General features: G+C 44.5%; 1 protein-coding gene across 2 annotated transcripts in view; it reads right to left on the bottom strand.

The window, feature by feature from the left end:
• Positions 1-4,319: 4,319 nt before the first annotated feature.
• The window catches only part of Ncoa2 (nuclear receptor coactivator 2), a 224,205-nt gene continuing 202,339 nt past the window's right edge, over positions 4,320-26,185 (bottom strand). For both annotated transcript variants that reach the window (XM_050142073.1, XM_050142074.1), the window contains 8 exons: positions 20,092-20,257; positions 16,216-16,494; positions 15,602-15,679; positions 14,330-14,564; positions 12,084-12,261; positions 11,377-11,575; positions 9,912-10,001; positions 4,320-7,954 (listed from right to left, as the gene is read on the bottom strand). In XM_050142073.1, the coding sequence (XP_049998030.1) occupies positions 7,943-7,954; positions 9,912-10,001; positions 11,377-11,575; positions 12,084-12,261; positions 14,330-14,564; positions 15,602-15,679; positions 16,216-16,494; positions 20,092-20,257 (1,237 nt within the window). In that variant the 3' untranslated portion in view covers positions 4,320-7,942. The remainder of the gene's footprint in view (positions 7,955-9,911; positions 10,002-11,376; positions 11,576-12,083; positions 12,262-14,329; positions 14,565-15,601; positions 15,680-16,215; positions 16,495-20,091; positions 20,258-26,185) is intronic.

Below are 26,185 nucleotides of genomic sequence, written 5' to 3'. Positions count from 1 at the left end.
AGCAAGCAGACAAACAAACAAACAAATAAGGTAGCCGAGGAAGGCAGTCAGCAAGCCTGTGTGCTGACTTGCTCTATGCTCTCTGCTTCAGTTTCTGCCCTAATTCTTCGTGGTGATGAATGGTCACCTGGAAATGTAAGATAAACCCCCCCACCCCCAGGTCCCCGTCGGTCAGTGTTTTATCTCAGCAACAGCAACAACGTAGGACAGCCAGCCTGGGGGAGGAGAGGGAAGAAAGAACAAAATTAGGAGAGATCCTCTTATTTAGAGCAGAGGTAGGCTAGAATTTTCCTCTGTGAGAAGTCCCTGGTGAGAGGGTGTGGCTAGGCAGTGCAGGGTATCTCCTTAGAATCATCAGGTAGACATCCCAGACCGGACTAAGGGAAACGGTAGCATTGGGAGGACAAATAGGGACCGGATGCTGACGAGTGAGCGAACATTTAGCACGTGCTCCCCTGGCGAGCCCTGCTGCACGGCTCCCTCTTCTGGTCACCATCTGATGCTCACTTATCCTAGCGTTTGGGGCCCCCCAGTGGGCAAGCGTTCTGCTGTTTCACTGGGTTTGTCGCCGTTTCTAGAATGTGTGTACCAAGCTTTAGAAGTGGAGCCGTCCGCACGACCATAGACTGATCCGTCTCAGTGAAAAGCCTCCCCACTGGTTCATGACGGGCTCTGACTTGGTGACTAGGGCCCCTGCATTCCTGTGCCAGCCCTGCCTGTAAAACCGGATGAGGGAGCCTGGCTTGAGTCAGCCAGCCAGTTACTGTGTCTCCATGGCTGTGTGTAGTGCTGTTCTTGCATTGACTGTTTGTATGAATGTGCAGTTCCAAAATGCTCAAACTGGCCGGGCAGTGGTGGCGCACGCCTTTAATCCCAGAACTTGGGAGTCAGATGCAGGCAGATTTCTGAGTTTGAGGCCAGCCTGGTCTACAGAGTGAGTTCCAGGACAGCCAGGACTGTTACACAGAGAAACCCTGTCTCAAGGGGGGAAAAAAAAAACCCTCAAACTGGACACCCATTTTCCATAGTGTGCCTTTGTCAGTGTTCTGGTTTCTTTCCAAGCCTCTGAGCAGATGGTCTGACTGTTGGCCACCGGCCAGGGCTTTGTGTTTGTCTTCTTGAACAGCACCAGACTCTTAGAACAGACTGGCTTACCTGGCCTCCAATTCCTAGCAATCCTCCTGCCTCAGCTTATTGATTGAGATTACACACGTGAGTAACTAGGTTGGATGAGAAATTTACACTCAGTTCAGGCCACTTTTCCTTATTCTTAAAGTGAAATTATATAGATCATTATTTATTTATTGTACTATCTCCCGCTAGAAAGATTGCTTTCTGTTAGGGCCACTGTCTCAGGGTACCGGATGGCCTCTTGATAGCAGACTAATGTGTACACTAGGCTTCGGCTGTCCATTTCTTCAGCAGGTCATCCAGGTCCCTCTGTAAGGCTGTGCAGGGAGCCACGCCATGAACACTGGCCTATCTGGGGCACTCTCTCATTTTGGCAGGAGGAAGTGCCCACACTGGCACTCTGTGGAAGACAGAGGATGGGCTGACTAGTTTTATGCCAACTTGACACAAGCTAGAGTCATCAGAGAGGCGGGAGCCTCAACTGAGAAAATGTCTAAGATAGGGCTATAGCCAAGCCTGTAGGGCATTTTCTTAATTTGATATGTGTGTGTGTGTGTGTGTGTGTGTGTGTGTGTGTAGCGCTTGCCCATTGCGGGTGGGGCCACCCCTGAGCTGGTTGGTGGTCCTGAGTTCTGAAAGAAAGCAGACTGAGCAAGCCAAGGCAAGCAAGTCAGTGAGCAGCACCCTCCATGACCTCTGCACCAGGTTCCTGACTCCCTTTGATGATCAACAAACCCTTTCCTCCCAAAGTCGCTTAGGTCATGGTGTTTCCTCAGAGCCATAGTAACCCCACCTAGGAGAGAGGACAGCCCGCAGCAGTCAGTTCTCCTGACACGTTGCTCTGGGAGTTTGACCTCGAGTTGTCAGGCTTGGGGAAGCACCTTTACTTGCTGGCCCAGGAACGATCATGATACACCATTTCTGTTTTATGATGCTGCTGGGCACACAGAACTTGGCAGGTGGAGGTTCAGCTGTCTGTCAGTTCTCTCCTCTGTTGAACGTTGTTCTTTCTCATTCCCTGTCACCACTTCCTGGGTACAACTTGCTGTGTCCAGCAGCACCCAATTCTCAGCAATCATTTATGGACAAACCAATGATCTGCATTTGTGGTTAGGGGTTCTGTCTTGTCCAGGAACCTGCTAGCAGTATTTCTCAGAGAGTACATTGCCTGGGTGTGGCGGAGTATACCAAAAAATCTCAGCACATAGGAGGCTCAGGCAGGAGGAGTTCAAAGCCAGCCTGGGCTACACGAGTTTCAGATGCTTCTGGAGGCAGAAGATGGAGGTGAAAATCCATACACAGTGGTGATGTGGAATCCCCCTCTGTATACCATTGGTTAATAAAGAAGCTGCCTTGAACCTATCACAGGGCAGAATAGAGTAAGGCAGGATTTTCAAGCAGAGATGTGGAGTCAGCGAGATGCTATGTAGCCACCAGAGGAGACACTCACCAGAACCTTGTCACGACCTCATGGTGATGCACAGATTAAGAGATGGGTTGAATTAAGATGTGAGAGTTAGCTAGAAATATGCATAAGCTAATAGGCCAAGCAGTGATTTAATTAATATAGTTTTGTGTGATTATTTCGGGTCTGGGCAGCCGGGAAACGAATGAGCAGTCTCACTCAACACAGTGGGGTTGGGGTAGCTGCAGTAAAACGTTGGAAAAAGTTTGTTTCAGCTTGGCCAGTATCTAAAAGCAAGATGGACAGGGCAGCTGAGATGTCGCTATGTAGCCTTGCTGCAGGTAGCAGCACAGCTTGTCCTAGCGTAGGTCACCACCTGCAATGGTCAAGGCACCCCTCCCTCTCAGGTGAGGAACAACCAAATCAGAGCCACTAGTATTGCCTGCAGTTTTAGGTACTGTAAGTCACAGAAATCATGTTAGTACCAAACCAACCTACCAAGTGTTACCCATCTATTCTCATGTGTCATACCTAATACCCCAGTAAGCCATGAAACTGTACGTGCCGTTCTCGTCAACAGTCTGAGAACTGGGAAGAAGGCTCAGCTGGTAAAGCTGCTCACTGTCATGCCTGGTGACCTAAGTCTCATCTTCAGGACCCATATAAGGGGGGGGAGAGAACCAACTCCTGAGGGGAGTCCTCTGACCTCTACCGGTACACCACAGATCCTGTGTACACACACCTCGAGAAAAATAAAAAGTTTGCTGGGTGGTAGTGGCACACCCCTTTAATCCCAGCATCGGGGGCAGAAGGTGCTAGATCTCTGTTCAAGGCCAGCCTGGTCTGCACAGCCAGAACATGTCCTGTTCCAGGACCGCCAGGGCGGTTACATAGAGAAACTATCTTAAACCACAGTCTATGATTTGGGACTGCAGCGGTATTTGGACTGAGGTGAGTAGATGCGGCCTATGTTTGCCACAAAGTATTATGTAACCTCAAGTAGAATACATTTTTCCTAGCTTCGCTGGGAGACTGAGATGTCAGAGCACCGTGACCAACGCTAACTGCAATGCCAACACTAAGTTTTTTAAAAACAAACATTTATTTTTAATTATGTGTATGGGTGTTTGTGTGGACGTGTGCACCGGAAGAGTGCACTGACCCCCCCCCCCCAAGCTGGAATTACAGGAGTTGTGAGCCTCCTGACCTGGGTACAGAGAACTGCCAACTCAGACTCTGTTGAAATGTAGACATTCCTAATCACTAAGCCATCCCTCCAGCACACAGACATTTATTTAAAACAAACAAACAAGGTCTTCAACTCCTTTCCCTTTTTGTAGTTTGTCTCTAGCTGTTTTGCCTGCATGTCTGTCTGTGCACCTGTGGCCCGTTGCCCGTGGAAACCAGAAGAGGGGAATGAGTCCCCTGGAACAGGAGTTACAGATGCTTCTGAGCTGCCACGTGGGTGCTGGGAATTGAACCTGGGTCTTCTGGAAGGGCAGCCAGTGCTCAGGTATTTTTTAAATTTATTTATTTTTTTTTAAAGATTTATTTTATTTATTATGTGTACAGCATTCCTTCCATGTGTGCCTGCAGGCCAGAAGGGGGCGCCGGGTCTCATTATAGATGGCTGCGAGCCACCATGTGGTTGCTGGGAATTGAACTCAGGACCTCTGGAAGAGCAGTCAGTGCTCTTAACCACTGAGCCATTTCTCCAGCCCTATTTTTTAAATTTAAATTACAACAAAAAAGATACTCTATAACCACATTAAAATCTCTAAAGCCATGTAAAACCCGAAGGCATTAAAATTTATTAAATGATGCAGTAACAACAGATTCTTTATTTACAATAGCATTATTTAACATCAAATAAGCAAATAGCATCAGCAAAGCAATAGTAACTTGCATAAATGTATTTAAAATTTCTCTGAATATATCTACCTTTGCATAAACTGCTCACACTAGAAATACAAACATCAATGCAGATGAACAAAGTGATGTTCAGAGCCAACTCTGTTTTGAAAATAAATCACAACCTGAAACACTGTAAGCTTTCTCCTGAAGAACCATAGTTAATATATTGCTTAATTTTACCCTTGTATAATCTTTTCATATACACATATCTCAGATGCAACTTCATGAGGAACTGTACAAATAAAATCCACGAATGACAAAAAAAATGACAGTTAAATGTTTGAAGAAATGGATCATCATCACTGTTCAATAACATAAGGGTAAGTGATGATGCACTTGTTCAAAAATTGTACACAATTCACTATACAAATATAATACATTGGACAGCTATGTAGGAATATACAAGACTTAAAAACAGATCTAAGGCATTATGCTAGGTTTTAGCATTTTGAGGTTCTTGCACATAGCTTTTACCTGTAGTAAGAAACTTAAAAGATTTCGTTTTAGTCTATAAAGAAACACCAGGGAGAAAATTCTAATTAAAATCGAAGCCACTACAGTAATTTTCTTTTGTGCAGAGAGTGCTTTGCTCTTAGGCAGCATACTACCATACAAACACTAGAAAATTTTAAATTCACACCAACAATTAATGGCTTAAGTTGCATTTCAAAATTGATTGTGTATCTTTGGGTTCTGCAAGTGGATCTGTGCCTCCCAGTTCATGTGTCACACCCATATGAACTCCAGTTAAAAACACAGATTAAAAGTTGCATCTTAAACTGCAAAAAACCATTGCTTTCAATTATTACAGGCCGTAAAAGATACACGTGGGGGGGGTGTTTTATTCTTTGAGTCAAAAGAATCTGTTGTAGTAACACAGCTCACTTCACTTTTAAAACTTACCACGGTACATGAACACTTAGATGGGTTCTACAACCGAGTTAAGGTGGGTATGCTTTTCACATTGAGCAGTATAAGAAAAACACTGATTCTATGTCCTGCTAAACCAAAACCAAGTACAAATTTACCGTGAATAGCATGAGGAATACTGATGGAGAAGGGCGCTGATTTGGCATTTGCTTCTGTGAGAACATGATCAGAGGACCCCCTTCACTTACTTCATACTCCTAATGAGATGTAAAAACAATTGTGGGGAGAGAGTTTACCCTCTCTTCACGCCCTGATCACGGTTACTCTGACTGCCCGGTCGGGATTGATATTGGAAAACAGCGGTAGAACGCATGAATATGGAAAGTTCGGTATTGTGGCTGGTGTTATCGGGAAATGGGACTTAAAATTCAAAACAAATCTGCTTTAAACTCCGTTTTCTCTTGTGCCGTGTCAAGCTGAGAGTTATCCTACCTCACGTATTTTTGAACATTGATCTGAGAATGGGTCACCTTTAGCAGTACACCACATGAGCCTCACTCCTGGGGGAGGGCCTAGAGCTCCCGGCCTCCATCTGCTCCCTGGAGCCTTGAGTGGATGCATGAACTGGTGGTCACTGGGAAGTGCTGTCCCTGGCCACCTCCCTGCACTGAGATTCCTCTCAAAGTGGAAAAGGTATCGGAATGCAAATTTCCAGAAAGTTCTTTAGCTTGGAGCAACATTTTCAGACGATTTACCATTTGTCTTTGGGCCATATCTCTTTTCTCTATTTCCACAATCTATAGATATATAGAGACATAAATAGAAATAGGGTAGTTTAAATGTTTTTCACCCTGCCACGAATAAACAGTTAAATTTCAAGGAAAAACTTCTGTTACTAGAAAGCTTGGCTAATGACATATTATAAAATGTTTTGTTTTTAGACATCAAAAAGATACCATTCTGAAATTTAGGTAACAAAGTATGTATATTGGGGCTGCGGAGAATTGAAAAGGTCTTAGTTCTGGGTACTGCAGTTGTTGGAATCTGATACCAGTTAACAAAGGCTATTCCCCGACAGAGTGGGCAAGAAAAACAACCATAAAAGTGCGCTGCTAGTAATGTGTAGTCTTTCTAAGGTTTATTAAGAAAGAATATAAACATATAAAATCAAGACTTGGTTCCTACAGCGGCTGCATATCATATAGATTAGGTACATGATTCATGAGCAGAATCTCAAGGTTTAGAAAACAAAAAGACTTAAGTCTACAAATCAGGTCCAATCAAGGCATTGGCAGCCTTTACAAAACACCGTTAGGAGACATTGCTATGAAGATAAATCTAATTTAATACTGAAGTACCTCATTTTTGAGTCAATCCCACAATATGTATACCTCACAAAATTATACAATTAAAACACTTAAGTTCTGAACTTAAATTATTGCTTGTTTACATATAAACTGGATTTTTATGTACCTTACAAAACTTCGGCTTTGTCAGCACTGCTAAAAAACAAAATAAAAAAACTCATGGCAGAGGTCAGATCTGTCGTGATGTCTGCTGTCGATTTCATCGGCACTCTCTCGTTCGGTGGCCAGAGCGGATGCGGTAGCCCAGGCCTTCCTACGCAGGTGTCGCAGCCTGACTGGTGTCCCTTCTCCACTGTCTTCCTCTCCTTGACAGGAAATGCACTTTTGATGTAAGCTGTTGCTAAGTGGCTAGAAACGCTGACAGGATGCATGGCTAAGCTGGTTTCTGTTGCTGTTGTTTTTATTTAAAAGCCACGAAAGTAGGAGGGATAAGAGAAGGCAGGGAGGGGAGGCAGAGGTCAGGGCCAGAGAGGGGAGGAGATGCCAATTCAAACCAGCTGATCAATCTAAAAACACAATTTAGAAATTAATGTTCTCTTACTCCTGATTTGGGGGACCTAGTTTGGTTTTCAGAAAGAGGAAACCTTGAACAGATTTCCAGGTTTTACGTGAAGAGCGCTCTTTCAGGCGCCTCATCCGTTCAAACACTGGGCGCTCCTTCCTGCAGGCTATGACTCCAGCTCGCTGGGTGTGCTGGTACATACAGCCTTGCTCAGTGCTGCCCTGCTTCCATCCCAAATGCAGGATTTAGCTTAGAACACCTCGTGCTTGACTTTGTTAAAAAATTCCTTTCTTTTCTCTAGACAGGATTGTAATCTTTTGTACTAGACTGATTAGCCAAGGAAAACAAAGCAAGAACCCAGTATGTGGAACTCAACAGGAACAGAACAAGAGCATGGTTCTCCTTAGATACATACATTTAGATACATTCAATCTGAATGGGCATGACGTTTGCCTGTCCACATATTCTTTGCAGGAGAGATCTAAGTTGCACTAAGGTGAATGCAGTGGACAGACTGCGAGATGGTCTGGAGGCGAGCTTCAGGCTGGCAGCAGAGGCAGCGCTTCCAGTGGCAGCCAAGCCAGCACACTCTCTGCTGGGGCCAGCGCCCAACTGTCTGCTGATGTGTCCTGGGGGGAACCGGTGGCAGGTCAGGTGGGTCAGAATAAAGAGATGCAGCTCTGCAGACTGGTCAGTGTTTGGAGCAAATAAGCCCCGTGGGTTGAAGATAGAAGCAGACTGCTACCTGTAGGGTCAGCAGTATTTCTGGAAGGAAATAGACAGAGGCAGTGTGAAGACAGTGGGCTCTTATGTTTGGTTGGTTATTTTTATTGCATCCCTGAGGACCTATCTCAAATTCTCCACCCCCTTACAATAGTTTCCCAAATATGTGTACCACCATCCTGGCAATATCAGTATCAAGTGTGTGTGTGTGTTTCCTTTTTTAAATGAAAACAATGTCCATCACAAAACACAAAAGCTAGTTTATTCTAGATAACATAATCTCGTGTTTCTGATGTGGGAAGGTAAATGGTGCTGTTCTTAACAGAATGCCACATTTACAAACCCAACAGTGCAAAGGTTCTCGCAGGTTGCGGTCAGGGGATGGGCAATCTCTCCTGAATGACTTCTGCTCTCTTATTGAAAACATTCCTCCATCCAGGCATGATGGCACATGCGTGTAATCGCAGCGCTCAGGAGACACAGGCAGAGGAGGAGCAAAGCTAAGGCCTGCCTGGGCTACAATGGTCACACCACCACCCACAGCCCGCACCCACTTCATGCATGTGTGTGTATATGTATGTGCTTGCTTGAGTACACATGTGCTATGGAGGAGGTTGACATCTGGGATCTTTCTCCACCACTCTCTACCTTCAGCTAGACTGCCTGGCCTGTTCCTTCTCTCCTTCCCTGAAGTCCTGGGGTTGCAGGTGTGTGCTACCATATCCAGTTTTTTAGTTGGGAGCTGGGGATTTGAACACAAATCCTCATGCCTGCACAGTGAGCATTTTATCAAATTAGCCCCGGAACTGATAAACTCCGAATGCAACACATGGTCAATATGGAATCTGGCACAGTGTGTGACTTCCTTACCTGGTAAAAGCTTTGAAAACACTGACACAGCGAGCTTTTGTGTACCTAACCATCATGTTGTTTATGTCCTACACACCGTCAGCACCTCTGAAACCCAAAGGTTAGAGTGGGAGAACAAATACACTATCTTACTAACATATGGGCTGGGTTTATTCTAAATCTGATTACTACTACAAAAGCACCCAGGATTAAGGACATTCAACATTCATTTAATCCTACAGTTTCTCCATTGGGATCAAGTTATTTGTCTCTTTTTTTGGGTATTCCAGGGTGGGCTTGAAAGGTTATTTAAAGGTTATTTAAAAACTTTATTATTGTTATATGTGTTTGAATGTGGAGGTCTGAGGATAACTTTGAGAGTTGGTTAACTTCTTCCACTGTGAGTTCTTGGAAACAAATTCAGATATATTTCTGGTCCTTGCTTCATTTTTTGAGACAGGATCTCATTGTAACCTGGCCGGCTTCAAATTCGCTAATGACCCTGAATTCCAGATTTTCCTGTCTCTACCTAAAAGGACAAAATGTTTTTTCAGAGCTGGGCATGGCTGTGTACTCTTTTGATCCCAGCATTTGGAAGGCTGAGACAGGCAGATCTCTGTGAGGTCAACATGGTTTACAAAAGTTTTTATCCCTTAAGTGATGGGGTGTGTCAGGGGAAGGAGAAAAAGGGAGGGAAGGCAGCGGGCACCAGCTTCTTTCTATTTTTTTTTTTTTTTTAATGGTACTGGGGATTCACCACAGGTTCTTATCCATTCAGGCAAGTTCTCTACCTGTGGGGTTGTATCCCTAGCAGCCCCAGCCTTAAGAAAACCAAACAACATAAATAACTGGCATGATGGTACATGCCTGTGATTTTAGGAGAAATCAGGAGTTCAAGGTCCGTTATACAGTGAGTTTAATTAAGACCATCCTGGACTACCTGCCATCCTATATTAGAACAAATGAAAAAAAAAAACAATAACCCCACCTTGCAAAAACCAAACAAAAACTATTTACACAAGCAGTTCTCTATGCCAAATGAAATTATAAGATATCTTCCAGCCATTTCTAAACCACTGACTTATGTCCATTCTGGCCTTCAGATACTCAGCCACACTGGCTGCGCCCCCCCTTGACTCCAGCTGCTTACCCGAGATGCATCTCCCTCCTGCTTGATCATGTCCATTCCAGGCAGTTGGTTTGGGAAAAGGTTGCCTCCCCTCAGAGCAGGGTCATTTACCTGAGGGCGACAACACATGACACATTTCCCATTTTCAGTCTTATGTCCCTGGGGAGAAACGACTCCATCACAATGACTTCAGGGGCCTAGCTGCTCTTCCCTGTGCGCATTTTGGGGGCAGTATGGAGGCTGAAAACACACATGATAGTATGCTATTTGCCTTCAAAAGTAAATTTTATTTGCATATTTTCATGTATATCTTCCCCCTCTCCCTTCCTCTGTGTGTGTGTGTGTGTGTGTGTGTGTTTAAGGCTGGTTCGAATAAGACTGGTAACTCGGCGGTGTGACTGTGAAACCCACTCCTCACACCCTTGCTCCTCAGGCAAGCTATTAATTCGCAAGAGCAAGCTGTGAACACCCAAAACACCGCTGGCTTTCATGAACCAACTCTGGCCAAAGAAGCTACTTGTTGCATCGATCTATTTCTTTAATGTTTTCCTTTTATCACCTCTATTTTGTGTGCCGCAGCGTGCGTGTGGAGGTAGAAGCCGGTTCTCTCTATCACGTGAGTCCTGCGATGGAACTCGGTTGTAAGGCTTGATGGCCAGTGCTTTCAGCCCACCCCACCGTGACAGCCATCCCACCAGGGTTAACAGAGAACGGCTTTGTCAGAAGACACACTGTACTTGTGGTTTTATTTCCTGGCTGATGCATCCGTTTCCAATGGTCTGGGTTACCAAAGGCATCCAGCTGCTCCTGAGGAGGCTGGCCTGTGACTAAGCACTGCCCCCCTCACTCCTGCCACATGCCAGACAGCAAACCAGAAGCCACGCGGGTCCATGTGTGTAGGGTCTGCAACATGAGCGTCACACTGCCTCTCTCTTCCCTTCCTTCCTATGACACGGTCTCATGTAGTCCAGGCCGGCCTTGAACTAATAAAGCGATGGCACGACAGGCACACAAAATAAATACTAAAAACTGACCAGAAACCAACGATGGCACCTGCACTGCGGCAGTGGGGAGGATCAGTGGGGCAGCAGCGCTGCGAGTGACTGGGTCTCTCTGCGTAGCCCTGCAGACCAGGTCGAACTCAGAGATTCTCCTGCCTCAGCTTTTTCAGAGCTGGGAATAAAGGTGTGCGCTACCCCACTTGGCAAAGCTAGCTCTAAAACTTCACAGCGCTCACCATTCCGTGTTTAAATCCCACATCATGAAAAATGTTGATGGTGTGAAAACACAACAAAAACCCCAACCCTTTAGCAGCCAAAAGTCTTTCCTAAGGGTCTGCCATGAAAAAGTATTTTTGCTAAATCTCACTGGCACAGGTGAAAATAAGGTGAAAAAACACTTTTCAAAATAGATGTGGGACTCAAGGGTATAAATAGACAAAAAGTCAAGACTAAAAAATTCTGAGTTGCTTTTCTGTGGCACTTACCTGCTCAGGACCCATGGAGGACAGCCCCGACGTAGGCACGGAGGTCACTGAGGTCATACTGATCTGTCCTGTCATCTGGTTCATGTTGCTCAAGCCACCTGTGTTGGTTGCCATGGACACATTGATGTTCATGTTGTTATTGTACATGCTGGTGTTTGCTTGTTGCCCGAAGTGTGGTGGGGACTGTTGTGAAAACATGCTGGAACACAGGGAAAAGGTGTTAGAGCCTGGCGGTAAACCGAGGCTGGCAGTCTGGAGCACTTGTTCTAGAATGAACGAATCTAAATGAATGAATACAGGGCCAGTTGGCCTGTGATGCCGCGACAGAAACACGAAGCTTTCCCCTTGCAACCGGTACTGAGAGGATTCACATCGTGTCCCACTTTTCCAGCCCTAGATGATCTCTGTGTTTACTCTGATCACAAATACTGATAAAGCTGGCTCTGGGTCACTGCCTTCCACAGGAGTTCTACAGTTAAGAGGGGAACCAGCTTACAGGTATTGCCTTCAACTTCGAAACAAGAGGTGCTGTGCTAGGCTTTTGTAAAATTTTGTTGATTTTTGCTAAAGAGTAAACTGGCTTATTTAGCAATTCACTTGCTATTGCTTGCTTAAGCAAATACATTTTTAAAAATGAACGGGACGGCTATTCTGTAGAAAGTCTCTTGGAGGAATCATTTGTATCAGACGCAGCAATGTGGTATTACCTGTTTCCGCCCATGCTCCCCTGTGCCCATCCGTTCATGTCCGAGGGGGGCTGGTAGGCTGGGTTGGCTTGAGATTGCTGCATCATGGGACTCTGGGTGTGTGCCATCCGGGGGGACATTAGAGGACTCTGGGGTGTCGTAGCCCCAGTAAAACCAGGATCAGGTTGTTGACTTATTCCTTAAAAACAAAACAGGAAGTCCAAAGGAGATTATTGGCTATATTATAGAGAGAGTATTCCAAATTAAGTATACACAAAATTATTCTCAAATATTTGATTATATACAATTAATTATAGACATTTTAAAAAATTCAGGCTAAGATACAAGTGCAGGGAAAAAGTCTCCATACTTGAAATCTCTACAACAGTCACAGGGGTCCTAGGACACACATTAAATGTCATGGCTAGTGTCAGAGAAATGACATTCTTTCCTTCATCCCTCCAAACTAAGAGTTTGTATGAATATATCACTTTTATCAGAAATGGTCAAAGTTTTTCAAAAATGTAACTATCACTGTAACTGTATTGATTACATTTAGTTTAGGGTCATTAATTTCAGCTATATACTGAAAGTACACAAGAAACTTCATTAAACTGAATTATACCATCCAATGATGAGATCATCTACTTTAGAAACACGTAACTGCATTCACACTGCCTTGGAAAGGACTTGTAGTACCCGAGTGCTCTCAGGGTTAGCAGCCAGGGACCATTCAGTGTATGTTTCTTGCTTAGTTTCAGGGTAAAAGAATTCACAGGAAAAGGAAAGAACTCTCAGCAGACCTTCCTCAGCCATGAGAAAGGAAACACAGCAGAGGCTCTGGGAAAGGAAGGTGGTGAGAGGGCAACTCCGGGGTGGAGTAAGCACACGTGTTTGCCTAATATTTGTGCAGTGATGTGGGAGTGTCATATATCAATCTGTTGAATTCACTGGTTAAGCAATAAACCAACTGCTTGGCCCTGATAGGTTAAAACATAGGTGGGAGGAGTAAACAGAACAGAATACTGGGAGGAAGAGGAAGTGAGCTCAGACTTGACAGCTCTGCTCTCTGAAGCAGAGACGCCAGGTTCCTCTCTCCCAGGCAGCTCCAACCCAGGATGGACGTAGGCTAGAAGACCCGGTAAGCGCACCTAGCGGTGCTAGACAGATGATTAGAAATGGGCTAAATTAATATGTGAGAATTAGCCTAGAAGAGGTTAGATAGAAATGGGCCAAGCAGTGTTTAAAAGAATACAGTGTCTGTGTACTTATTTCAGGGCATAAGCTAGCCAGGCAGCTGGGGTGCTGGGGACGCAGCCCCGCCACTTCCATTACAACAGTCCTGGCTGTCCTGAAAGTCACTCTGCAGACCAGGCTGGCCTCGAACTCACAGAGATCTATCTGCTTCTGTCTCTTGAGTGTTGGGATTAAAGGTGTGCACCACCAGTGCCGGGCTACATTATCTTTGCTCTTTAAAGAGACAGCACATCTGTATTTAGGCAACACAAAGACTTATCTTACTGAGAGTTCACTCAGACAGGGAAAGGTAAAGAGAGCCATTTGGAACACTTAATGTCAATGTAAACACCTACATTTATTAATAAACATAAACATTCATATCTATGACATTATCCTTGGTATGTCATCTCTTAGACTGACATTAAAGAACAAGAGATATGAAGTAAAGAGGTCTCCCACTGCGGCTCTAATGTAACACTTCAAGAATTACCTATTCGGGAAAGATTTGGTAGAATCTTTTAAAGGCTTTCTTTTCTTTTTTCATAAGTATTGTCAATAAAAAAGTATTTTTCAAAAGCTGTAGAGTATCTGTAACACTTATTTTGATTTATGTATTCTGACATTTTATATCTAGCTATTGATTTCTTTGTGTCAGACTCCAATACATTCAAATATTAGTAGCAATATTTGTGTGTGTGTTTGTGTGTTATATTACTGACCTCAGCAGACACACTCATGTTCACTCACACATCCAGAGACCAGACACAAACACACACACTTAACTGGTCATTCTTCTTTTTTTTTTTTTTTAAACTGGTCATTCTTAAATTAATACCTGCACCTAGAGAAAAGGAAGGACCAGGGTAAAGAGATTGCATGGCACTGTGCTGGACTGCAGAGTGCTGGACTTGGGGACTTCTGCTAGACTCCAACTGTCCTCCTGAGAGCTGTGCGAAGAGCTGTGACCCAGGACTGGGGGGCTCTGGGGAGAAAGGACCGAGGAGAGGTGGTGGGGATAAGTTCAGTACCGTAGTTTGGAGGAAATGGAAACTGCTGAGCATTGGCCTGGGGAATCCGGGGATTGCTCATGGTTGCTGGTATACCACTAGGAGCCACCATGCTTGGGGTCATATTCAACCCTTGTCCTCTCATCATCAGGTTTCGCTGCTGCACCTGCTGTTGCTGATGCATTTGTCTCTGCCGAAGATGCTGGTTGAGGATTTCCCTCTGCCTCTGGGCCAGCATCTGGGCATTAATAGGAGCCTGAAATGAAGGAAAACCAAGAGTAGATAGGTTAGACATGATACCAATGGCATGCTCCATGCAAAATCATTTGGAAAATAAAATTACACGAAAGAAAGTACCCAGAGTGGACCAACTAGAGAGTGAGTATGTGAGTTTCCAAGTTCAATCTTTGTAATGATTCTGTACCCACACTGGTGTTGACTAACTCATTTTGTGAGAAGAGTCACTCGAAGGACTTCAAAAGAGCACAGGCCTTCTCAGAAGGCTCTTGGTGTTTATTTGTATGTGTTATGCAGCATGCAGTGCAGTGCTCATGGAGGCCAGAGAAGAGTGTCCAATTACCAGGGAGTGGAGTTAGAGGTAACTATGAGCTGCCATGTAGATACCGGGACTTGGATCCAGGTCCTTGAGGAGAACCATCTCTCCCAGCCCTATGTAGCTCAAATTGACCATCAACTCTTTATTCTCTGGCTTCAGCCTGCTGAGCACTGGGATTACAGCATGTGCCGCCATGCCCAGCAGAAGACTCTTTACATCACTTGAGGATGGCAGTTTAGTCTCTCTTAAGGAACATGCCAATCTAACAAGAAACCAAATCCTTGCCAAAAGTGACTTGGTGCACTTCAGAAAGGTGGAGGTAAGGGTGGCAGTGGTTTTCTTCACTGACTACCAAAACAGATTTGGTTGAATACCCAGGTATCCCCTCCCCAGCTACCTCCTGACTGAGAGTTTAATGTTAACGAGTAAAATACACACACGGAAATGTCTTCAAACAGAAACTCCCCCTAAAAACAGATTATGTACTGATGTGCTGAGAACAATGTTGTGATCAAAGGCGTGTAGGACCCCAAGCCTGTGTTTTTGGGAACATCAGTCAGTACTTGAATTACGACTGGTTGAGACTTTCCGTAACATAACTCTTGTGTCCTCTGGCAATAAGATGGCACTGGGCACTAAAGCAGGGACCATAGGCCTGGGGGTGCAGAACCAGGAGGAGGGAGGACAGAAGGAGCTGAGGGGACATGGTGGACACACACAGCTGCTGGGCTCCTCACCTGTGCTGGTACTCCAGGCCTCAGAGTCAAGTTCACATTTGAAACATTGCTGATTTGATTCATAAGTGGCTGGCGATTCTAAATACGAACAAGCAGAAATCAATACTTTTTGTGGGAGAGGGGTGATTTAAGTCTCTGTATAGCCCTGGCTGACCTAGAACTCAGAGAGATATGTGTGTCTCTGCCTCCCATGCTAAGATTAAGGGAGTGCACAACCACGTTCAGTTCAGGGTCTAGGATTCTAAGTCCTCCTGCCAAGTGCTAGGATTCGAGGGTTATGTAGTCAATTCCAGTTCAGTACATTTTACAAAACAGGAAATATCTATGTTGAATCACCCTTTCCAATTAACAGCGCCCCCCATTCTTTTTTTTTTGATTTTTCGAGACAGGGTTTCTCTGTGGCTTTGGAGCCTGTCCTGGAACTAGCTCTGTAGACCAGGCTGGCCTCGAACTCACAGAGATCCGCCTGCCTCTGCTTCCCGAGTGCTGGGATTAAAGGCGTGCGCCACCACCACCCGGCTCCCCTCCTCCCCCCAATTCTAATGCTTCACTGGTACACCAACACCCATTACTCTTCCTGAGCCCCAGCTCCAGAGGTCCCAGGAGAAACTAACCTGCTGTGCTTGGAGGCGATGCTGAAGTTGAAGTCTCAGTTGGTTTGGCTGGTTCTGCACGAGGCCCGTGGGCCTGAGCCCTGGTCGGGGCTGCATACGGAGTGTGGTGTAATTAGGCCGCTGTCCCATGGTATGAAAGTTTGGATCTTGCATGGGATTGTAGCTACCCTGGGCCATTTGTGCCTGAGACGCATACTGCTGTGGGAAAACAGGGGCCTTCTGCTCCAGCATCATGTTGGACTCTTGATTTGAGAACTGTTCTGGATCTACAGCTTGGCTCTGAAAAGAAGCCCCAAATAAGCACATAAATAAAGCTACTAAAAACATTGTACTAAATATGAGACAGTTTTCTCTCCCTCTTACCTTTGATGCTTTTAAAATACTGTACCAATAACATCAATGTAGTTTGGGCTTGGCTCTACTTTTCCTTTTCTTCAATGACTCTTTGAAATAGATCTAACTACCAAAGCGCATGGCAAGACCGCTTCCCCACAGCACTTCCTTCAAGGGGGTAGGAGAAGGGGTTGTGACTATGTAATGCTCTATCTTTCTCCAGTCAGAACCTGGCATGGGCTTCAATGAGCAGACATCTGCACGTGTTACTTCTTCTGACTAGATCATTCATTTTAATTCAATGACTGCCTTAGCCAGCATTAGCAGTGTTGGGGAACCAACCACCCCTGTCCTCGCTCTGTAAATAACAGAACAGATGTGGGGGCATGAAGCCGACTTCAGAAGTCTTTCTAGTGAGACATGGTAGGCTGCAGTTCACACTGTGATGTGGGACTTGAGACCCTCAATAGGTGATACACTGACTATGTTTTGGGAGTGAGAGCCGTTTGATATAGGGTCTCACATAGGTCAAGTTGGCCTCTAACTTGCTATGTAGCCCAGACTGGGTTCAACCATGAGCCTCTACCTCCCAAGTGCTGGGATTACAGGTCACGCCACCATGCCTGGCTTACGCTGCCTACTGTTTACTTAGCTGTCCTCTATAGTTGGCAGAATTTTTTACATGCCCACACTTTATCATCATTCACTTAACTACGTGCTAGACATATTCAATATTCTTGTCATTTTTTTTTAAATAGCTGCTTCCCCATCAAAGACCTACAGAAGGAAAGAAAGGTGTAAAGATATTTAGCATATTCTCCCAGTGCCTTGACTGGTATCTGGCAGACATGTCTGCAAGATGGTTATTATGCATCTGGTTAATTTTCTGAGAGATGTGCCTTCTCCCACCACCCCCATACACACACAGACTTTCAAAATAGCCCCGGAACTCACTATGTAGTCCAGTTTGGCCTCGAACTCACAGAGATCCACTGTCTCAATGGATCAAATGCACCACTACGCCCGGCTGAGGTGCATTTTACACAAAGAACTGCATACATTCCAGCTGCATCTTGTATTAGCTACATAGTTTTCAAAGCGCGCGTGCTCTCTCTCTTTCTGGCACACACACATGCCACAGAGGTCTTCTCGGGACATAGTTCTCTTTGTAGTTCACCTTGTTTCTGAGGCGAGATCTCTTCTCATTTCTGCTACTGAACTGTATATACTCTCCTGTTTTCTTTCACACATAGGAAATCTGGAGCTTTCTCAGGGTGAGTATCTTAAACCTGTGCAGCCCCGAGTGTCCATGTGAAGATATACCCAGCCAATCCTTCTCCTAGAAGCCACTGCCACAAATCTGAAGGTCTTTCAAAGGGCAAGACCCCTGCAGCAATAAAATCTCAAGCCTCCTTCAGTCAGTGTTCCTCCAGCCCTGCCTTAGTCATTCCAAGCCACCCTAGTGCTGCACAGCATCGTGGGGCAGATGTGCAACAGCTGTGGCACACCACTGCTCCCCTGTGGCACTTTAAAAAGTGTGCATGGGGGCTGGAGAGATGGCTCAGTGGTTAAGAGCACTGGCTGCTCTTCCAGAGGTCCTGAGTTCAATTCCCAGCAACCACATGATGGCTCACCACCATCTGTAATGAGATCTGGCGCCCTCTTCTGGCATGCAGGCATATATGGAGGCAGAATGTTGTATACATAATAAATAAATAAATCTTTAAAAAAAAAGTGTGCACGGAATTCCAGCAGGGAGACACTCATTACTGAGATATCTCAGAACTTTCTAGTTGCCCATTTTCAATAGAAAAATAAAATTAGGTTATTTCTATATTCATCTATTTAATTTTTGTATTTTTTTTTTGAGACAGTGTCTTTCTTTAATTTAGAACTCATAGATTATGCTGGACTGGCTGGGAGGTTTGTCCAGAATCTTCCTGCCTCCACGCCACATTGTAACCACGTGCTGGGATGACAAGTGTCTACCACTGGGCTCTGGGGATGTTTGTGAGACAAGCGCTTTATTGACTGTGCTCTCTCCCTGCATGTAATTTCCATGTTTAAACACTGTGTGCAACTCTGGCTACACACGTGTCCCATTTCCCGCATTCTATCTAAACATGCCTTCTGCAGTTCAGGTAACATGGCTGAGGAGATGTGGAAACAATACAGAGAACAGAGGGGAGGAACAATACGGTGAGGGCACGACACTGGCCCAGTGCCATCAATCCAAGGCTAATAGGCTACAGCTTAGATAATCTCTTAAAAAACAAACACCCTTGAAAACGGACCAAGGAGTTACAGGTCACTCGGAAACTCGGGGCTAATTACAGAGAAGCTAGGGACTAGCTGACACTGGGGCAAAGCCAGTCATGTCCACAGGAAGCAGCTAACCCATTTCCTTTCGGGCTGCACTCAGGGTGCATTGTGCATGTCCAGTCATTTCTTCCGACTGTGCTGTTTTCACTATGAACTGACAAGGCTGAGCCCATTCCTGTGCAGCTAGACGGTGGGAATTATGACAAGATTACCCCTGATGTTTCAGAGAAGGTCTGCAATACTCCATGTCACCCCCTCACAGTGCAGTGACATGTAGGAGACTGTACTTGTGACAGAAAGGAGGATGCGTGATGCTGAGTGCAAAGGAGAACAGCAACAAAGGCGGGAAGATTTTCTAGGTCCCTCTTCCTTCAGCAAAGCAGGGAGCTGTTTCACACAAAAGCAGCTGCAGGGGCTGCTTGAAACACGGTCTTTGGAGAGACAGTGGGTTATTTATCTCACTCTCTCAGGTATTCTCAAATCAAAGAAATACAATTACAGGTCTGTAACTTCTTCAAATAAACTAACCATGAAGACAAGACTCACTGAGTAACTGGCTCTTTTCTTTTCTTGGTTTTTCGAGACAGGGTTTCTGTGTGTAGTTTTGGAGCCTGTCCTGGAACTTGCTCTGTAGAGCTGGCCTTGAATGCACAGAGATTCTCTTAAATCTGCCTCCCAAATGCTGAGATTAAAGGTGTGCACCACCATGCTTATTGACCTTTCTGATATTCCTATTTGCTTAAAAATTCTTAAAATTGTTCCAGGTAACACCCACATAAGGGCCAAAGTGTTTAAACTGCAGCCACACCTAAGATGACCTATGCTACCTGTGTGTGAACCGGTCCTTTTGAAGTAGGGCTGCCTGCCCCAGCGCACAGGCACAAGTAGGTCTGAGGCCTGTGTTCATATTGTCTCCCCTTGTAGAGGCAAGATGCTAGAACACCACGAACAGTGACCTGAGGTTTCTTTGATATCTTTTCTTCATCTGCCCATGAAGAAGGGGGACAAGAAATTGGGCTTTAGCTTCTGCCTTTCTGCTTTCTTCTGCCTTTCGAGGTTTATGTTATTTCCAGGGTTTATGTGAGAGCAGTGGAGGAGCAGGAGCAGCAGGAAAGCGGGGGAGGCCTGCCTGTGGGGAGGTGAAAAGCACCCCAGAGTAGACTGCTGGAACAGACACCTCTTGTCTCTGGAGCACATGGCCCCCGCAGTGCTCTGGCCTACCTGGCTGACCAGTTCTGGGATCCCCAGAGCTCTATCAATCTCCTCAAGGCCATCGAAGTTCCGCAAGGCCAGATACAGCTGGTCCAGAAGAGCGCCCTCATCACTGGGAGACTCTGCTGCAGGATGTGGACACAGCAGGTCATCGGGGGAGCTGCCAAACGGCTGCCTGTAAAGAGACAAACTTCACCATGGCTGATGGAAATGAACTCTCACCCCAGCCAAACACTGAACAAAATGAAGACTTTTGGTAATATGCACCTGAAAATTTCACTTTATTTACGTGCTAATAAAACAGTTTTGTTTCTATGCCTTCCTACAGCTAGCAAACTAGGGGTTTAACTTAGCCAGGTACTCACCACTACTAGGAAATTTTGCGTTTCTGCAGAAGCAGAATTTGCAAGCATTTATTAATGCTCTCAAGATACGTAGCTGTTAGCCCTCGTGAGTTAGGTGCCAAGAGAAAGAAATCACAAACCTTCTAATTGTAATTGCTATAAAGCAATTCAAGATAGCATCTTGACACCAAACTACCATTTCTATAGTATATAAAAATAATTAAATTACTGAGTGAATTCGAGGAGCTTTGAGTCACTGTGAACTGAAGAGAGGAAATGAGAGTTATATTTTTTCAAATTCTATTGTGTACTATAGAATACTGTGGAGAAAACAGAAGTATATAGGTAAGCTAACTTACTTTTTATTGTGTACGGTACTGGGAAATTAAACCCAGGGCATCATGTGTACCAGGCAAGCTATTCTCAGTTCAAAAAAATTCATTTTTAAACAACTAAGAATAAATTTATCAAGGGATGAAGTTGTCTGGTCCTGTTCAGTCTGCTGTATTTTCTCAGGCGGTCTAATTTATGTTATTTTGACTTAGAACTGTAATATAGGGTCCTGCTGAGCACTGAAACCAACAATTAATTTCAAATAGTGAGAGTAGAATGTATCAATGTGCAATCTATATTCTCCATCAGATTCTACTTTTAAGAGAAAATCACCCAGTTGAGTGTCCCTTTGATGCCTCTTCTCACTTGCTGTCCCTGATACAGTTAGTCCCACTGCTTCTGAGCCATGGGAAGCTGGCTGGGAAGCCACTGTTAGTCAAGAGTGTATATATAAGGGTAGAGATACTATTGAGAGAGAGAGAGAGAGAGAGAGAATATATGTGTGTGTGTGTGTATGAACCAAAAGTGCATATGTAAGGGAGTACGTCGTGTCAGCAAGCGTGCATATATAACTGTGTATGCACTGTCAGCCAAGAGTGCATATATAAGGGTGTATATATCCCAGGTATTCCACCTCTTGCTCTCCTGTCACCGAGAGGCTGTGGAAGAACAGCCTGCACTGGGTGTTTCCAAATTTGACACCTACTTCTTTTTTCCTACAGTCCACATTCCCCCAATTAATCTTTAAAACACAAATGTGATCAGCTCTCTCCTTTTTGCAGAAGCTGAAAGAAAAAATAGTCCCAGAAATGTCAATGTGAGGAAGAAAACCACACAACTCCATGCTGTGGGTGGAGCATTAGGAGAGACCCCCCCCCCCACACACACACATATGAGTACCCAACGACTGAACAGACTGGGGCCAATGGAAAGTTCTGGTGGCCAGGAGTCAATGTGGCTCGTGAGCATGTCCCCTCAGGCCTGGGAAGCTGCTCAATGAGGCACTTTAAAGTACTGCCTCTGCCAACTGGACACAAGCTCCAGTCATCTGAGAAGAGGGAACCTCAACTGAGAAAACGCCTCTATAAAGTCAGGCTATAGTCAAGCCTGTAGGGCATTTTTTTTTTTTTAAATTAGAGATTGATGGAGGGTGGCCCAGCCTATTGTGGGTGATGTCATCCCTGGGCTGGTGGTCCTAGGTTCTATAAGAAAGCAAGAGGAGCAAACCACAGAGAGCAAGACAGTAAACAGCACCCATCCAAGGAATCCACATCAGCGCCTGCCTTCAGGATCCTGCCCTGTGTGAGTTCCTGTCCTGATTTCCTTTGATGATAAACAGCAATATAGAACTGTAAGCCAAACAAACTCCTTTCTCCCCAGCTTGCTTTTGGTCACAATGTGTCATCTAAGCAATGACAACCCTAACTAGGCCAATCTCTGTCCAGCTGTATTAACAGCTGTCTGTTTCTGCACTTCAGAAGCTGTACTGCAAAACATTCCTCCACCAATGAAGGTCAGAGCAATGTGAAATCTAACACGACAGACTATGCAGTCTGCATGTCCTAGCTCAGGGGCACAACAGAAGTTTTTATAGTTCCCTTAGAAACACAGGCAGCGTACACAGAGAAAACAGAAAACAGCTTTACAAATGCAAAAATCAAACCTGGTTTTTGAGACAAGACTTTGCGCTGGAAGTCTAGCAGGGCACATACTTAGCATGAGAAGCTGCAGGGCCAGTCCCCAAAACCACAAGTACCACTCTGGTTTTAATGTAGACCTAGGTGTTGGGTGATATCTTCTAGTTTGTTTGTTACTACCGCACACCATCTGTGAGGGGTAGTGGGTAATGACTGTTCTTGCCCCCCCCACCCCCCAAGTGCTGAGAGTGCAGAAATGTGCCACCACACTTGGGCCCTACAACTTCTGACTGTAAACACATAGCACATATATCTAATGAATGAAGAAAACAAATGAATGTATATGTTGGGGGTGAGCCAGAACATAAAAAGTTTACCTCTAATAAACAGATTTGCAAAATGTGCTATAGATGAGTAGCTTTAATGTTTATGCTTTTGAAATGCATGAATAAATAAATTCTGGATTCATAAAACATGTAATGGTCTGTGTAGAAGACTTAGTGGGTAAAAAAACTCCTGCCACAAACCTGAGGAACTGAGGATCATTCCCCAGGACCCACCTGGTGGAAGGAAAACTCATCTCCACACGCATGTGGTTTCACTCCCAATAAATAAATGTAGTAATGAAAATATTAAGAACACACTCCTAAATATTAACTGATCATCATGCTTGTAATTCCAGCACTTGGGGGATTAGATAGGAGGCTGTCGCCTAATTCAGGGTCATTCTGAAATACACAGTGACCTTGAGGCCAGCCTGTGGCACACAGTCAGACATTATGCCTTGAAAACAAAGATCTGAATATTAACGGAAATGCTCGCAAAGGGGGTTTAAAATTAATGAGCACTGATTTGTCTCCATTTCAAAAGAGACAAAGATACAAACTTTATTGTCTCTCATTTCTGAATTTTTATGAAAATATTTTTACTACCTTATAAGGCTGGTCATTCATTTTTTCTAAACTGGATTATCTAAAATAAGTGAGATAAATGGTTCATAAAGCTGAAATAGCTTTAGAAGAGGTGCAGCATTCTGCTTGCCCACTTTTAGGAGAGTCACAGCAGCAACAGCAGCGTGGGCAGTGCTGGGTGCGGCACTGGACTAAATGTGAGCCTAGAATTCTTTCTCTCTGGCTGTAGAACTCATGTATGTTTAACAATAAAAATCTGAATTTAATAATATTTAATAATAATCACCATAAAAGCTGATCTTTGATTTCATGCAAAAACTATGAGACACTACTGTTTAATTATCATTCATTTGTATTCTGTAAACATTTCCCTTGAAATAGTTGGGTTACCCCCCCAAATAATCCCATTCACTGAGGCCACCATGGTATAAGGGTCAAAGCTCAGAAGGGCCCTGAAAAGTCACCGCCTGTAGTGTCACTGCGGCTATGTGATGCTCTTTGCCTACAGCCTACAGTAACCAGGACAGCAAGGATTCTCAGGAACAATACACAATCAGAGATAGAGAGATAGAGAGACTGAGGTAGGCGACCTCAAAGCCACCCAATAAAACAGCGTGCACTGTCCAGGAGACCAGTGTGAGCCTCTCTAGGGAAGCACCCTCAGCTTAGAACGCAGGTATCCCACTGACCATGTGAGCTCCGAGGAAAGAGTGTGCAAACACTGGAAGGACCAAGGGAAGCAGGAAGTTCAGAAGGCTGGGGAGAAATGATGAGGGAATGACATATCCGTGTATGGATGTCACAGTGACTTCCATTTGTATAGTTTTCCTAATTATAATAAACTAAAATGTGGCAAATATGCAAAAATTAAAACAAAAGACAACAAAAATTCAGGGAAACAGGCAACCATGGGTGAAATTCAATATTTGGACTTAGACTGCCCATAAACCTGTATGTTAGTGTGCTGGAAGCACTGGATCAAGAAATTTAGAAAATAACTATGAAGGCACAAGGATGGAATCATAAAAAAACAAGCAAGCCACGAGTGTCTATAAAAAATGACTAGGCAGGGGCTGGAGAGATGGCTCAGCGGTTAAGGGCACTGGCTACTGTTCCAAAGGACCCAGGTTCAGTTCCCAGCACCAACATGGCAGCTCACACCTGTCTGTAACTCCAGTTCCAGGGGATCTGACATCTTCTCATAGACATACATGCAGGCAAAACACCAATGAATATAAAATAAAAAAATTACATTTAACAAAAGAAAATGACTAGGCAAACAACTGTTAAAAATGAAAAATATTTAATATAGCTAAAGATAATATACAAGATAATATAAAAGTAAATTATACTGAATAGTATATATGAAAATCAAATTATGAAAACTACATGAATTAAGAAATATTAGGGCTACATAGTGAGACTATCTAAAACACAGGAAAAATGAAGAGAAATATGCAAAATAGAGACTTCAAGATGGCTCAGCATGTAAAAAAAGTTTTGCTGCCAAGCTTTACAATCTCAGTTTGGTCCCCAGAAACCCACAGTGACTGACTTCCAAAAGTTGTTCTCACCTCTACATGTATTCACGTACACACATGCACTTGCATGCACACACAAACACATTTATTTAAAAAAAAAAAAGAGAGAGAAGAGAGAAGCAGGAGAGATGGCAGAATGGCAGGGGCACTTGCATCAGGTGACCCATGGACGCTCAAGGGCTTTGCAGGCACGTGGTACGTGTAAACTCATGGAGGTGCACACACAAATTTAAAAAAAAAACAATAATATATGGATGAAATAAAGAGGTGTGACATACATTGTCAGAATCCTACAAAGAATTGAGAAGACAGAGAAGCAAGGTACATAAACATAAGGCGGTTAAAGTCTTCTAGAACTGTTCAAGACAGTTTATTAAAGCCCAGCATGGGGGCATACATCTGTGATCCCCGCACTTGGGAGGCCCAGGCAGAGGACTGCAAGTTTTGTTTTTTGTTGTTGTTCTTTGAAGACAGGGCTTCTCTGTGTAGCCTTGGCTGTACTGGAATTTGCTCTGCAGTTCAGGCTGGCCTAGAACTCAGAGATCTGCCTGCCTCTGCCTCTGAGTGCTAGGAATAGAGTGAGTGAGTGAGTGAGTGAGTGAGTGAGTGAGTGAGTGAGTGAGTGAGTGTGTGTGTGTGTGTGTGTGAGAGAGAGAGAGAGAGAGAGAGAGAGAGTGTCAGAGAGAGACGTGGATGCCAGAGGTCAACGTCAGGTATCCTTCCTTATTTTCTGAGACAAGGTCTCACAGACTAAGCTAGACTAGCTGGCCCCTGGGCCCCATGGACCCTCCTATCTCTGCCTCCCCAGTGCAGAGATTACAAATGCGTGCTACAATTGGCTTTTTTAAAATGAGTTCTGGACTCTGGATTCAGGTCTTCATGCTCATGCAACAAGCACTTTAGCAACTGTGTTTGTTAGCTTACTAGCTCCTATTTTAATTATCTCACTTCTCCTTTCAAACCCTCCCACACATCTTCCTTGCCATTTCAAATTCATAGCTTCTTCTTTTATTGTTACATGTTATATTCCTAAATATAAGCTGCCTAGTCTGTATCATGTTACTTGTATGTATGCTTTCATACATACATATGTATTGGATACTAGCTGATGTGCTCTTCCCTGGAGAAGACTATTTTTTCCTGATCAGCATTCCTCAATTGCCTACAGTTCTGTGGTCTTGAGGCCTAGTGGTCTTTCTCCCACTCACTTTGGAATGTCCTTGTCCAGCTCATGCTTAGGCAGTTGTGCTGGCAAGACTTTATGGACACACCTTCTGATACTATCAGGAGACCACCCTCACAGCAAACTCCTGATCCTCTGGCTCTTAGAATCTTTC

This window comes from Alexandromys fortis, unplaced genomic scaffold (genome assembly GCF_014885135.2).
Source record: "Alexandromys fortis isolate MF-2015 unplaced genomic scaffold, M_Fortis_MF-2015_v1.1 scaffold_41, whole genome shotgun sequence".
NCBI lineage: Eukaryota > Metazoa > Chordata > Mammalia > Rodentia > Cricetidae > Alexandromys > Alexandromys fortis.
The sequence above is the reverse complement of the archived record's forward strand: the minus strand, read 5'-3'. Positions and strand labels throughout refer to the sequence as shown.